At 43.3% G+C, this 15,573-nt stretch overlaps 1 protein-coding gene across 1 annotated transcript in view; it reads right to left on the bottom strand.

Annotated features, from left to right (window-relative positions):
- fgfr3 (fibroblast growth factor receptor 3) overlaps positions 1-15,573 on the bottom strand; it is a 68,305-nt gene that overhangs the window by 18,688 nt on the left and 34,044 nt on the right. The window contains 3 exon segments of the mRNA XM_051078137.1: positions 2,789-2,979; positions 3,157-3,280; positions 12,938-13,107. Coding sequence (XP_050934094.1) covers positions 2,789-2,979; positions 3,157-3,280; positions 12,938-13,107 — 485 coding nt within the window.

Genomic DNA, 15,573 nt, shown 5'->3' with positions numbered 1-15,573 from the left:
TCTTTCTCTCCTCCTTCCTGTCTGTCTCTCCCTCCTTCACCTCTCTATCTTACTCCTTTTTTCTAACTCTGTCACTTCCTTAATCCCTCTTTTCTTTTCGCAGGCACCTCGTTTCGTAAACTGTGATGGCAAGTTTACACGCTGGTGTCGCGTTTGAATCAGACTTCGAACCCCTTTTTTCTGTAAAAGCTGCTTGATGCATTTCTCCTGAAGTCTGAATTAAATGACTGTGAAGGCTTTAGCACACAAAAGGTTCAAATAAAACCAAGAGAGATATTAAAAAGATGTCTTGTTCTGCCTTCTCAGAACACTGTAATAAATTTGTCATTTTATTATCACTCCTTCTGCACAAAGAAAATAAAAGTTTAATGGCTGTTTCAGTCAGTTAAATAAATCATCATCATAAATCAATACTGTGAAAGAGCCAATTTTAAAGGAACATTTAATCACTGAGCTTTAGAGATGCTGCTAGCCATATTTTGTTATCTTCCAATGAAGCTGTGCTAAGCTAAGCTAACAGGCTGCTGGCTGCAGCTTCATATTTACTATGATGTGATGGAGAAAGTGGCAAGAAAGAAAATAAAGATATCTTCAACTATTCCTTTAAGTTGTTTTCATTGATTTTCTTCCCTTGTAACACCACAATAATAATCAAACTGCAAATATCAACTGGTCATAATACAAATATATTCTGTTTTCTATCTGATAGATGATTAAAAATCGACTAGAAAATTTGTTAGGGGATCTCCTCAGTGAGATGCTGGAGATGAGTGTCCCCTGTATTAATCTCAGCTGCAAAAATAATCCATCATCGGTGCAGAGGGGAGTCTGAGAGCACTCTCCTGTCTTTATATCATTATTATTCACCTTGCTGCTGAACACAGTCGACCGAAATTTGAAAAACCCATCACTCCAAGGAATAGATGAAGCCAGCACTGTTACAGATCCCATGTCTTTTTCTGTCTCCTGTCACTCTATCTCGTCTTTCTTTCTCCTCCTATTGCCTCTCTCGCCCCCCCTCCCACTCATCCCCGAAGTCTCTCGCCCTCCATCTTTACCCACCACTCTGTCACACATTCTCTCTCTCTCTCTCCCTGCTGACTTTGCCCTTCCTTGTGTTACTCCACTCATTTTTTCCATGGCTTTTTTGGGTGCCTCTTCCCTCTTTCCTCTCTCCTCCTCCTCCTCCTCCAAACCACGCGACGCAGCACATCTGACGGCAGCGGCGGTTAACAGAGCCCGTCTCTCTCCCTGCGTTGCCGCCACCACAGCAGTTAACTTAGTCCAAACCAGATGTTTTTATTCCCTCGCTCTCTCTCTCTAGAGGCACAAAAAAGGAGAAAAAAAAAAAAAAAGAAAAAGGGGGGAGGCCAAATAAGAAAGCAAAGGGCCTTCTTGGTTTTTTTTTCAGTGGGAGTCTTCCTCTCTTCACCCCAAATAAAAAAACACGCCTCGCAGTGGGTTTAGGGTGTTGTCCTCTCTTGGCGAGGAATGCTTTCTGCTCTATTCTTGAACACCAACGCTGCCTGGGGAGGCCATGAGACCTCCAGGAGTTACTCTTTAACAAGAGCAAACACTCCTAAGATCATCTGATCACTTCCCCGCTGCGTTTACTTAACCTCTCTTTCACAAGGGAGTGCTTGTGATTGAGAATTGCTTTTTAAAGTGCAACAAGATGCGGCATCAGAGCAGCCACAAAGGCTGCAGACACACAAAACCTCACAGCGCTTCTGAGCAGTTTGAAGCGAATACACATGTCAGAATATCACTGCTTAATGCAAAAGGAACCTGGAGACACCCCCCATCACAGTCCTGCTTCTTACTTCATGTATAATTGAGGAGTTCATTACCGAGCAGAGTAAACACAACGAGTCAATTAGCAACAAGATGCATCATCAAGTTTCATTACAGTTGGAAAACCAGTGGAGCAGGTGTGGCATCAAAATGTTTTAAATTCTGACCTTTAATGTGGATTTATGCTTTTACCACTGAGATATTATCTCATCTGTCTCTGAGTATTTTGTTCTTCTGGCATTTTCTTTCCCTTATCTTCCCTTTTCCTTATCATTTAAAGAGCTCAGCTGTTACATCTAAGTAAAGTTAAGAAAATAAAATGTACTCACCAGGGCTACCACATCAAGAACTTTATCACATCAGCCATGTAAGACAACACGGAGCAAGATGAAAAAAGCTCAGTAATTTTCTTCTTTTCAGTAACTGTAGATTAAGTATAGATTTTATGATTTTTCTACATCTGTGCATGTATTTCCTCTCTGTTGTTCGCTCATTGCAGCAGTGCTAATGCTGGTGATTTGATAATTTTGGTTTATTGTCCTATTTAGATATATTTACAGCTGCATTATTAGTTGATTGAGGGATAAACAAAAATCCACCTTCACCAGGTTCTGGTTATGTATCACCTCTTTAAGTTTTGTCACAACTGACGCAGTGCAGGTGGAACATATAAGAACAGAAACCTACACAGTGATTTACAGTGATATTACTAGGTTAATGAGTGTACATTTCTGTACACTGCAGTATGTAGGGCAGTGCGGGTGAGGCTTTTCTCTCCTGTAATGAAGGCGCAGTGTACGAGGAATGAGCTTGTCAATTATACGCTGCAGTGAAAGGAGCCTGTGGGCCCTGCAGACCCACCTACTGTAAAAACTCATTAAATAAGACATTTAGGAGAGATTAATTATGACTGAAATTATCATAGGCTGAAATCTACTCCAGGCAAACCCCAGCGAGACTGGGACTCATTAGGAGAGTCGGGCTGGAGACCCACCTTCAGGATGTTGACGTAGGGAACGCCATCGGGGCCGTAGCGACTGCCGTTGACCTCGATGTGCTTCAGCCACTGGATGTGTGGCTGGGCGTCGCTGTAAACCTTACAGTGGAACTCCACGTCGCTGCCCACCACCACCGTCTGATTGGCCGGTAGGCCCGCCTGAAGGATGGGCCTGTGAGGGGAGCGCTCTGCAGAGAGAAAGCACAGAGGCATTAGCATGGGAATGATGTGCTGCAGGAAATGTAGACGTAAGGTCGTTTTTAAAAAACAAAAACTCCTGGGGTTTTTAAACCACTTGTGCATGATAATTTATTCGTTGTTTACACAGAAGCAGAAGTGAAGGCAAATGTTTCCGCGTTGTTTACCTAGCACATCCAGCTGGTAGGTGTGGGTGATGGCGCCGTACTTGTTCTGAACCACGCAGGTGTAGTTCCCCCGGTCTGATGGCACAGCGCTCTCCATCACCAGACTCCACTGCTGGTGTCTCAGCTGAGGGGAGGACACAGAGGAAAGAATGGATGGGATATGTCATTAACACACATCTAAATATGTGAGGATACTGAATCTATCTGAAGAAATCTCAGAGGGAGTTTGGTGTCATATTTACAGGCAACAAAGTATAAATTCAGTATATTCCCATTTGTGATGAAAAGCTTGTTTATATAACCCAAAATCACAAGTATTCTCTGCTTACGAACAGATATTCCTTCTATTTGCACAAATGAGGTGAGTGAGTGTCCTGTCCAGAAAAAAAAAAAAGGTCCTCGCCAGCGTCAGATCTATTCCTTCCTTTGATATCCTTTGGTATAAAACATCACAGAGCAGGCAGGATGGTAAACAGGACTGTGCTGTGTGCAGCTCATGTTTACTGAGGTGCAAAGCCTTTCGAACAAACATTCAAAATGGTAATACAGCTTTAACCTCCTTTTATTAATTGCATACTGCTTGATGCAGAACAGACTGTGATTAGTAGAAAACAATCCTCTGACATGGTGTAAACATCTTGATGGGAAACGGTTTTGTGTATAACTGTGATGAAAGCAGGAGGGAGCAGTCTGATCATCATCTTTCACTCGAAAGATCCAACTAGTTTGTTTAAATTGCTGCTTTAACTTGCTCTGTAAGTTTTAGGGAAGTTGTAGTGATAGATTTTGAGGTCTGGTAATTTCCGCATTACGACAACCAGAGCAGCCGAACATAACATGAATGCTAGCATCGCCAGCAGAGCTAAAGTCAGGCTAGCAAAGGTTCTGGCAGAGGAGAGGTTACTGAGGATGGAAAAGGCCACAGAGCCAACTCTGGATTCATTTTCTGACATGAAGGCATTGGCAGGGAGGGTCATTTTTTGTTTATACAGTTGTCAGATTTCTACTATTGCATGCATATGCATATGTATTTTAGTATAATGTCAAAATATGAAAACAAATGAAACATAAAGAAGAAAGAAAGAAAGGTTTTTAGGGTGAGACATATGTACTAATTCCCAAGATGGAAGATTGTTTAACAGATTGCTATTGCAATCAGTTAAACTAATTGAAATAATGATATAAAGAAGATTTCATATAGGATTATTTTCATAAGAGAGAGCACAGTGAAGTCAAATCAAAGCCCTCTCTCTCCTCTCTGCAGTGAGGCAGGATTTTCTTTTTTTGCACCTCTGAAATTGGTTCCACTGTGCCAGTCAAGAGCAATCCATCCCTGGAGAGTCGAAGGGTAAATTTTGCGTAGTAATTCAAACCAGGTGTGGCTGGATGGCAGCAGCAGACAGATACTAACTTGACAGATTCAGAAGCTCAGAGGCCGAGCGAGCGGCTCGGCACAGCGAGGCGAGAACAGAGAACCTGCTACGCATCGATAGGCAGAGTCTGCACGGGCCAAGAGGGACGACCTCCGCAGCTTAAGTGGAAACATGCGCTGGAAGACGCTGCTCACTGCTGCGAGACAAGCACAAAGTGAACTCCTCCGAGAGAGGTCAGAATTACTAAAGACGGGAGTGAGTGATGTCAACAAGGAGGCTTTTCAGGGTGGAACACTTAACATCACCTGCGTAGGAAAATGTGCCGACCCAGAGAGGGCTTAGTGTTTTCACAAACGTTTAACCCCACGCGTTTAGGTAACCGGCCAGCCGTTCACACAATGTATATATTTGTAGGTCGAGGATCGCACTCTCCTCCGCTCCTTCTTCTCCCTCTGTCTTACAGTATACACTCCCTGACTCCCTCTCTTGGAGGCGCATGCGGAAAATAATGTAACAGTGTAAATATTATGCCTGTGTGTGCTTTTTGCAGTTGCGTGGTAACATAGACCAGGCCGCCCGCTCAACGCTGGCAAATGGTTTTTCAGAGCGGCTGGCTCCACCCCGTCTACCCCTCTCAGAGCTGAGGAGTCAAACTGAAGTCAATGGCTGCTCTCATGAGCAGATGAGTGACGCCTTGTGCTGTGGTCGCTGAGCCCGAGCGGAGCGGAGAGGAGAGGAGGGGGAAGAAGACGAAGAAGAAAAAAAAAAAAAAAAACTGCAATGCATGAGGAGCAAAGCTAAAAGGTGGTAAAGTACAAACAGAAGTTGATATTCTGTGGAGGCCAAGACCACCAAGAGAAACAGAAGGATCCTGTGATCAGAGTTACCGTCTTATTTACGTCTTTGTTTCATAAAAAGTTTCATAATAACCAGGGAAAGAACCTTTGTTTAAGTTCTGTACTTCTCTAACTCTACTCTGAAGTATCTTCATTTCAGACAGGGACTTTTTCCTTTTCCTCTATTACATTTCAGAGGCAATTATTGTGTGTTTTACTCCACTACATGTATCTGACAGCTGTAGTTACTGTGCAGACTCTAATTTTACATTCAGCTTGAGACACTCAGGGCGGCTGTCTGGTAAAAATCTAGCATCTCATCACCTTGAGAAAAAAAAACATCACAGCTTAGTTTCAGCTCGACAGGACATGAATTTTTGACACAGTCTGTAGAGGGGCGTGTAATCCGTTAACTTAATCTGACAGCGTGAAAAAGCCTAAACTGGGGATACAAGATTGATAACCTGGCAGATTTTCATCTTGTTTTGTGGCTGCACTTTTAAGGATTGTGATTATTTCACACTGCTTTAATTGTAATGGGTGTTTGATGAGAAAAGATCTTCACAACGAGTCCTGTTCTGACACTTTGCCTCTAATACTGGTTTACTTTTATTTAAAGAGAGAATATGTAACTTTTGAAAGAAGAAACACTATGTTTTAACATTATCAACTACCCATTATCCCATAACTATCACTTGTAGGAACAGTGAAAGTTAGAAATAAGTTACAGTCTTTTCTGCCTCAGTTATTTATGGCTGCATAAAGTGTTGATAAGAGCTGAATAAGAGGAGTTTTCAGAGGCATCACACACTCACACTGAACTGATTATTTATGGTTAATCTAAACTCTGAGTGACATTTCTGCTTTAATTTCCCTCCGTCTCTCCCTTAGCACATTTAATTATTTTCTCCATACATGCCACTTGCTTTTATTACCATGTTACACTGGCTAACCCCTGTTGAACCTGCAGCATTAGTCCCCACACGTGATAATCCCTTCCATTCCAATCATGCCAGATTCCAAACAGAATTAAATTATTAAGGAGCTTACGTTAGAGTCATACGAGGCTTTAAAGGTTTTAGGGCTTTGGCCATGGACCTACAGAAGGGCACAAGCCATGGGAATGGACAGGGAGTTTCACACTGCAAAAAGTGTGCATCTGAAGGAGACGTATAGCCAACACACAGAGTCTTAGCGTGAAGGAAAGGGAGGAGTAGGTTTGGATTTGTATTCAATTCAGCATTTTGTGCATGAAGTATCTTGGGACAAATAAAGTGATCTGCCTTATTTTAAGATATTTTGCTTGCCTTACAGAGTCAGCCATGGAAAACAGTGAAGTTACCTCACCCTACTGGCAGATTCTTTCAGTTCTTTTAATCAAAACAAGAATTCAGGACACGACTGCCAACTTAAACGACTCATAAAGATACAGACATTTTTTGCAGTGTAGCAGTTGTCTGAGAAAACACAGGAAGCATTGCTCCCTTTATAGTCCAAACCCTCCGTCTTCACCTCACAAAATAGCCCTGTCAGAACCAGTGGGGGCCAGTTACCAGAATTTATGACTGTGTCAGAGCGGACCAGTGGCCCGGATCTGTGCTACCGTCTAATTTGACCCACAGAGAAGGCGGAAACAGATAGAGGCGGCCCGAAGGGCTTGCTATTAAAGCTGGCAAAGTTTGTGAGTCTATTGACTGAGTTTGGCTCCACACACCACTGCATCAACATAGAGGAGAAGACTGTAAAATTGGAAGTGTGAGTTAAAAGGAGAAAAAAATGGGTAAGAAAACTAAATAAACAGGATAATCAGTCTCTTAATATCAGGGGTGTATTATGGTAAAACGACAGGGGAGAAAAGCGAATGACCACGGCAGGTCTTAAATTAAAATGAGTCCAAAAATAATCTTGCAAAGCACAGAAATTCCTACGCAGCCTACAGAGACTCACAATCCAGGCTGTGTTAAAATCTGGACTGGAAAAACAAGGATTTAAAGTGCTTAAAGTCTTAAAAGGTAACAGTGTGGAGCCAGTTTAAGGATCCCCGCTTTGGAAACCTGTCAAAACAGGGATTGAAAAATCAGTTAAGCGCTGAGCGACCTGGACAGAATGAAACACAATAATTACATTGTCAACTTTTGTCTCGCTTGTGCTGCTGCAGTTTAGCATGAACACAATAAAATCCCTTCTGCCATATGTGGCAGCATACAACAGCATTGGTTTTGGCTGTCAAAGACTCAGGCTGCCTCAATAGGCGGGTGACACGCCCATCTCTCCCCACCTCCGACTGATGGCTCAATAGAGAGGTGAACTTTAACCTTTAGGCCCTGCCCGTCCATAATGGAGGAGGCTCCGAGCGCCACAGTTGTCTGGGAGGGCGCACAATGCTCCGGCACGTCGCGCTGCTGGAATTTTATTTTCCATGTTACAAATGAGCCACACATCCTATTTACCGTTTCATTTAGTTTCAACAAACGTAGCGTTTAGTTCTCTGAGTTGCATTTCAATAGACTTACAAAGCGCTTGTAAGATTGAACTGAATGTCTGAACAACCTCCAATGTGCTCATGGGACAGATGTTAGTGTTCAGCTTATAGGTTTGTAGGTTTGGATAATCACTGGATTTGTGCCTTTAAGAGTGATAATTATTCTACGATTATTGACAGATGATATATTTTGCTGATACTCTACTGTAAATCTTCAAACTGAAGCACTACTCTCTTTAATAACTACAGTCAGTCAGCATTTTTCCCTAGAAAAATACAAAATACAAAAACATTCATACTATCATGGAACATTAAAACTGTCCACTGAAAGCCAGACTGACTGATAAAATTATTTTCAGCAGCTCCTAAATGCAGCAACAACAATTTCTAGAAAACATTAGTTCCCCAAAAGAAATGCATTTACACAAAAGATCCTTGACAAACCAACAAACCTGCACCTGTGGCCAGACAGAGGTCTCTGGCTAATATCTGATGTGTAATGAAACTGGCATTATCTTCCTTATCTGACAACTCCCTGAGGGCCCTATTTTAACTGCACAGTGGATTTAACGAACTGAAGGAGAAACTTCCACAGATATTATAAATGCAGATAAATGCAGACTGATTTACTGACATTCCCACCATAAAATGATCATTTTACATGCTGATTTAAATGTCTCAACTGGCCGGGGAATGATTAGTTCAAATAGTTTATTTGCATTTGCATTTATTTTTCATCGCTGCTGCACATTTGATCCGAGTATTTAACTTACTCTTGTTGATAAAAATCACCAAAGTAGCAGCAGGTTGATGCTGTGCCAGAAACAGAGACACATTTTGGATGAACCTCCCACCTGTGTGCACCTCTCCTCCCTCCTGTACACGAGCACTTGGCACCAAATACCACACAGGCAAAGAAAGTTTCAACGTCAGGAAATGACCACGCTGTAACTGGCCCTAAGTCTATTTCCTTTTTTCATTTAGTCGATTTTACCCTGAAGTATCACTTTTGGATCTCATAAAAGCTTGTGTAGCTCTCATTCCATTCTTGCATTAACTCTACTATGACTTTGTTAAAAAAATCTTGAAAAAGCACATTTATCCTTGATTACAGTCGATTTAGAAAACTGACATTTTTATGTTAAATGTCTCTCAGCACTTCAAAAACTCCAATCCCGTCCACTAACACTTCTCATCATATTCTGCTTCAGAATAGGTGCAAAACTTTGCTCGTCTCACGAACTCATCTTCAAGAATCCTCTGCTTTTCAGTGCCGTAATCTTTTGTCACATTTCAAGTGAATTCTTTAGGAAAGTGAGCCTGACGAGACTATATGGATCTCTTCATCCTTCAGGACAGAAATGTGATTTCATGGCTGCGTAGAAGATGAAACCTCTTGTTAAAACGGACGTATTTAGGGAACAAAGGAGAACGCGGTGCATCCTGAGGAAGGCCACTCTGAACCACTCCAGTGTGAAGACAGGATGTGTGTTTGTAAGCAGGTAATGGACCTTAATGGTCCGCTCAGTCAGTATCTTTCTCTCACACTTCTGCAGAACTGAAGGCACTTAGAGTAAATGACAAAGTGACTGGTGGACAAGTGCTGAGTGGAGAGGACTCCGCTGTGCTGATCAGCATGGATCAGTTAGCAAGTCAATTTACTGTACTGTCACAGACACACTCCCGGTCTGGAAAGACATGTGCCAAAATCATCCCATCACCCGTCCAAACCTTAAAAAAATCAGACACGGTCGCAATTCATTCTGTTGAAATTAACCACGCTTGTCAAATCAAAAACGATCTTGTCATTTCAATACGGACGTGAGAGGAAGACGGCTTCACCTTGAGGTCCCTGATGGAGGATAGAGAAGGCCATTGTCGGGCTGTCAGGGCTCAGGGTGCCCCCCACCCGCCACCCATCTACCCCCCAACCCCGCTAGATGAACTCATCACAGGCAGATGTGAGGTGGGGTGACGAGGGCTGTGAGACTGAATGCACTGCAAAATATGTCTGCGCTGACAACAGTTCTGTCTATTATGTGTCTGTCACAATAACGATTCAATCCTCAGTCAGTTTGTTGAAAGACGTAATATTGATTACTCTTCCTGCCTTAAAGAAACTTTTGACTGACAGGTGATCTGTGCACCGCAGAAACATTAACAACCATGAGCATGTGGCACGAACAAAAAGAGAGACCCTGAAGGATAACCACGTTAAAAATTAGTTTAATGATATTAGGCACATCACTCAACTTAATTGAAGATAATGTGACTTGATTGTCAGTGCAAATATCTTTCAGAGTAAAATGAGCCATTGTGGACAGATAAAACTTTCTTGATGGACACGTTAATGCAAATACATTTCTTTCACCCTCATTGTTTTGAGGAGACAGAGAAAGTCTCAGCAGCGAATAACCTCAAAACCAGAGTGATTAAACCCAAACGATCTGTTTTTATGGTCCGTGATGAGTCTCAGTGATCACAGCTACTGATAAAAACATTTTAATCTGGACATTTTTTGCAGTGTGCAGGGGGTCAGCAGAGGTTTTGACATTAAGACCGGGTGAAGCTGTTATTCCTGAACCCCCCCAGACGCCTGGCCGTGTCACAGGCTTGTCCGTCACCCAGCACCCTGACTCTATAGAGGGTGACCTCTCCGTTCACCTCCCTCAAGGCCAACAGCGGCCACATGGTGATTGGCTGACTGAATTTTATTACAGCTCCGGGACAGGAGGGAGGGAGGGAGGGGGCAAGTGATAATATCTCAATGAAGACACAAAGAAAAACGTCTTAATAACCACTTAACATCTCCATCAGACTAAACTACTGATACATGCACTTAAAGACACTGAAGCTTTAGTAAAAGCTTTAAATCTTTTTCAGGTTGATTGTGTATAAACTCGCTGTTGCCACCAAGATAACACACACCATCCAAACATGACATCCTCTGTTTGGTTGGACGCTTGCTGTAGCGCCACGAGTGCCTATACTTTCAGCTCGGGTGGCCACAGTGGGAACTAAACTCACAGCAATGGCCGGTGCCAAGCTCGACCTGCTGAGCTATACAGAGCGGAAAATGTACAGGAATTTGTCCTGGTGGCTTGTTGACAACTTAAAGAGTCACTTCTCACACTGATACAACACAGTGCAAGGCCAACAGGACCTCACATACCTGTAAAGTCTAACTATGGATAGTCAGCTATACATAACTCTATCTAATTATACATATATCATCCCATAGGAGCGTGTGTTAAAGCAGGCAAGTGTACAAAATGGCTACTGCTGCACAGGGAAATAAAGGGAGCGATAAGCACTGCACAGGCTCAGTCTACCATGAGGAAATTACACTGATCAGGCTGACATTAATATCTTAATGCGGCCTCAGTCACCACAAAAACATCTACATTGTGCTCTTGAACTCGCCGCTGGTGAGTCGTTTTGCACAGAACAAGGACACTCAGGGATTTGGGGGAGAAGTCAGAGATTTGGCGAACAGATGGAATAAATATCTAAAGTGCTCTGACTGGTCAGTTTGGGATTAATTTGCTGCGAGCAACGACGACTCAAACTTTATCACCAGCAAATCTTCAGGCGCATTAAACACGCTGAGAAGTTGCTGCAGAGCCACTGTAGTCCAAGTCGGAGCGTCCTGAGGGCTGGTGACAGGTGTGTGTGAATCTGTGTGTGTGTGTGAGTGGGGACAGAGGGAGGGAGACAACTGCTGTTGGTCTGCTGGGAGCAGATGTTGGAGATCTCTGTAAACTGTTAATAGCTGCAGGATCTCATTACATTTAACCCTTTAAATACCAAAGCTCCACTGGGAGGAGAGTGTCTCTCACTGGCTCACTACCAGCCTGAAAGTCATGACATTACATTTACATCTTTTATGCTTGCTGACTGATTATTACAGATGCTGAAATTTCTGCTTTGAAAAAAGAAAAAAACTAATTCTTCCTCTTACAAATCTGTCACTCAGGACATAGTCTGGTACGACCAGCAGCTTATGGTGACTCTTCTTTACTTGTGCTCCTGTTACACTAAGGTTTAGCATTTAATTTCCATTCGAGGTTGCAGCAGCAGCTGTGAAAGCCAGCAACGTAGCAATGGGTACGTAGAGTACAGCTGAAACTGAAAGAGAAGCTTGTAGAAAAATCAAAAATAAACCAAAAACACTCTCTCACGGGGCAGCGGAGCCATGTGAAATGCTATAAGGCCTGGCCTATGTTTGAAAGCGTGAGTGAGTCACTTTGTGCAACAGGTAAATCCCATCATCTTCACTTTATCGAGGCAGAGTGCAGACTGAGAGGGAGAGTGTGTAACACACAGCACAGAGGGATCCGGGAAGAATTTACATCTCTGGACATAATTTTAGAATTTATATGTCATTAAGTTTAAGTTTATTTTGAACCAAAACACACGTTTTGACTGTTTGAATTCCGATGTTCTTACCACACTGACTTTGTCTTTTTATCCTACAGCTCAGGGCCATTAAACGAACACAAAAGTAAACCAAGCCCTCTTACTTTAAGCAGTGCCATTCCACATGAGAGCCCAGTGTTTAGAGTGAATCCGATGACAAAACTGAGTACAACAGCTGTTTGCTGCACTGCGTTACTGTCAACACTGAGCTATCACGCAAGCACGCATGTATCTGTGTACCACTCTGATTTCAGCACAGCAGTTTAAACCTCTAAATATATTTCGGTCAGCTTAGCTGAGGCTAAGAGTGGTCTGAATCCTGCTGGGCCCTGAGGCGTGTTTTCTGACCTTTATTTACCGTGAGAAGATTCACCGAGCATGATGGCTCTTTCAGCACTCTGCTTCACACTATTCCAGTTATAGAAATTCACACCAGGGACCATCGCAGCACTCACCCTGATCTACTGACGGACACACAGCAGCTCTGCTGGACTAGCAGGGGATTAAGATGCCTTGCTAAAAGGCACTTTGATGGTTGCTCAAGCACAGAAGAACATCCCATCCTCCAGGCACATTTTTTTCAGAGCTGGTGTGAGGATTTGAATCTCTAAATCAAAGCCCTGCTCCTCTAACCTTTAGGTGTTAACAAGTTTCAAGTTGAGTTCTCTCACCTTGATGCCTCCCATCCTCTGCTCTCCCTTGAACTCTTTGCCGTTCTTCAGCCAGTGGATGGTTGGCGTCGGGTTTCCGGCCGCGGCACAGCGGAACTTGACGGTGTTGGCAGCGGGAACGGCCAGAAGCTTCTTGTCCATCCGGTCGGGCCTGGTCCAGTACGGAGCCTCTGTTGATGAAACACAAAGCAGGTTGTTGTGTCAGTCATGGAAAACTACTTCTCCAAAACAAGCACACGCTTTATTAGGCTAAAACATTCAATGGATAGTTTTACAGAGTGCTGACACTTCTCATGACTCGAGTCATTTGATACAAGTCACATGTTTTTGTGAAGCCTATTTCAAGTCAAATCTTAAATCATTTGAAAAAAGCTGCAAGTCAAGTTTCAAGTCATCTGAGTTAAGTTCAAGTCTAATGTCAAGTGTCAAATAATTTAAGTCCTTAGTCTCAAGATGAGCCCAAGTCTCCTGGCTCAAGTCTATCAGTGTCCGTCCAAGGAGAGTAACAAGTCTTTAAAGGCAAAATGATAACAGAAGAAACTTTTTCCCTTGAAAGCTTTGTGTTTTTATACAGCTGCTTTATGGTTGGAGGTTTCTGCTTTCAAGTCTTTAAAGATTCAGGTCTCAAGCCGCCATTTCTGTGACTTAAGCCTGACTCGCTCTGCCAGGATGTGCCACTTTCTTATCCAAACAAATTTGTCCTCAGTTTTCCATTTTCTGGTGTATTCTTAGATCATAGAAAATTTGGGGAAAGACCCTGCAGGAATTCATAGTTACATGTTTTTGTAATTGCTCAAAGATGGCACAGATGGGACAACTTGCTCCTCTGCCCTGTCATCAAATTGGTCCATATTGGATGAGTTATGTGCTTTGCCAGAACAGATGTGAGGTTGTGGTTTTACTGGAGGTCTTCCCTCAGCGCTCTGATAAACAACGAACAGTACCTGTGCCGTTTACTCAGACTTTAGTTTTTTAATCTGAGGCACTTTCAATTCTTTTAACAACGACACTTCCTTTTCTGCAGACAGTCAAAGTCAGTTTTTCTAAATGAGAAGAGTTAGATTCTGTGAAAAAGAAGTCTGGACACATGCAGGAGCTTCTGGAGGATGTTTACTTGCGACAGTTGGGATCAGACCTTTCACATTTCGGTTATAAACCTGTCTCCCTCCAATTTCAACCCTGCCACACTGTCCGAAGAGACACAGTTAAGTTCAAGATGCCCAAATGGTGTAAAACACAGTTTGACGGATGCTGAAAGAACACAAAACGTATGCGTGAAGCATCGTGAGGACCAAACAAAGCTCATCGTCTTCTTCACTCCCCCCCCCAATCAACAATGCCAGAGTTCATTTGAATCATCCAATCCTGAGAGTTTGGAAACCTGTCAGGGCGATTTATTGAGTTGTATTGAGAAGGCGACGGACAAAGAGGGAGTAGCGAGTCAGAGAGGTCTATTGTTCCCGCTGTGTGGGTGTGGAGGCTGAGAGCACTGATGCATGGCTCACTCGCTCTCTTTATAGGTCTGTGTGTGTGTGTGTGTGTGTGTGTGTGTTTCACAGGACAAAAGCAGGGGAGGTGGCTGACCGGTCATCAGATGTCTCTTTTACTTTCTAAATGCAGGAGGAGAGAGAGGAGCTAATTACCATCTCAATATCTGGGCTTGTATGTGTGGTTGTGCGAGCCTGTGTGTGTGTGTGTGTGTGTGTGTGTGTGTGTGTGTGTGTGTGTGTGTAGTCAGACTTGGTCAAACAATAGTTAAAAAGCAATTCTCACCATCAAGCACCACGTGGGCGGAGTTTATCACATCAACTCAGGTGAGATGTCAATCACAGAGGATATAAAAATAACACCTGTGTGTGATCATCTCTGATCTACCACAGGTGTGTGTGTGTGTCTGTTTATCATAATGCCTGGGGTGCTCTGATATATTTCTGACACATTTCTTTGGCTCCCACAATAAAACGTTGGCTTCGGCTTTACAGAGTAATTACAACCAGGCCGAGAGAGATTCAGTGATGAAAGACAACGACGCGTCTTCGAAAGCAAACAAACAGAACGTTACTTCACTTCTTTTGAACACACTCTGCGTGTGTGTGCTGACAAACTCAAATGGAGCAGCCGAACACCGCTCCCTGCTTGAGTTAAGAGACTCCCCAGCTCGCAAAGACAAACTCTCTCCACGTGCAACCACACACACACAGAACTGCTTCCACCTTAAAAGGGAAATATCTGTTAGATATCATTATTTCTCTCTCTCTCTCTGCGTCTCCTCCGTCTCGGCGTATTTGGAGCGACACTGCACGCAGCGTGGGACAACCCTCCGAGTCTGAACACATTGTTTTCTTGGCATCGTAATCAGCCACACACACACCGAGTTTTTAAACAGTCTCTCTCCTGATGTGTGGTCCTCCTCCTCCTCCTCACACTGCTGCTGCTGCTGCTCCTGAACTCATCTGGGCCTGAAAACACCTTCCTCCTGCTGATGATCCGTCAGCCACCGTGACGTTTCTGACCCAAAATAGACACCTGAGTGGATTCAGCATGAGCTGGGGCGCTCCTCTCTGTTTCGTCTCCGTGGTTTTGTCCCAAAAACACCCTGAGACTGACCATTAGCTGCTAAACGCTAACTGCTCTGT

The sequence above is a fragment of the Lates calcarifer genome, linkage group LG19 (genome assembly GCF_001640805.2).
Source record: "Lates calcarifer isolate ASB-BC8 linkage group LG19, TLL_Latcal_v3, whole genome shotgun sequence".
In the NCBI taxonomy this organism is placed as follows: domain Eukaryota; kingdom Metazoa; phylum Chordata; class Actinopteri; family Centropomidae; genus Lates; species Lates calcarifer.
The sequence above is the reverse complement of the archived record's forward strand: the minus strand, read 5'-3'. Positions and strand labels throughout refer to the sequence as shown.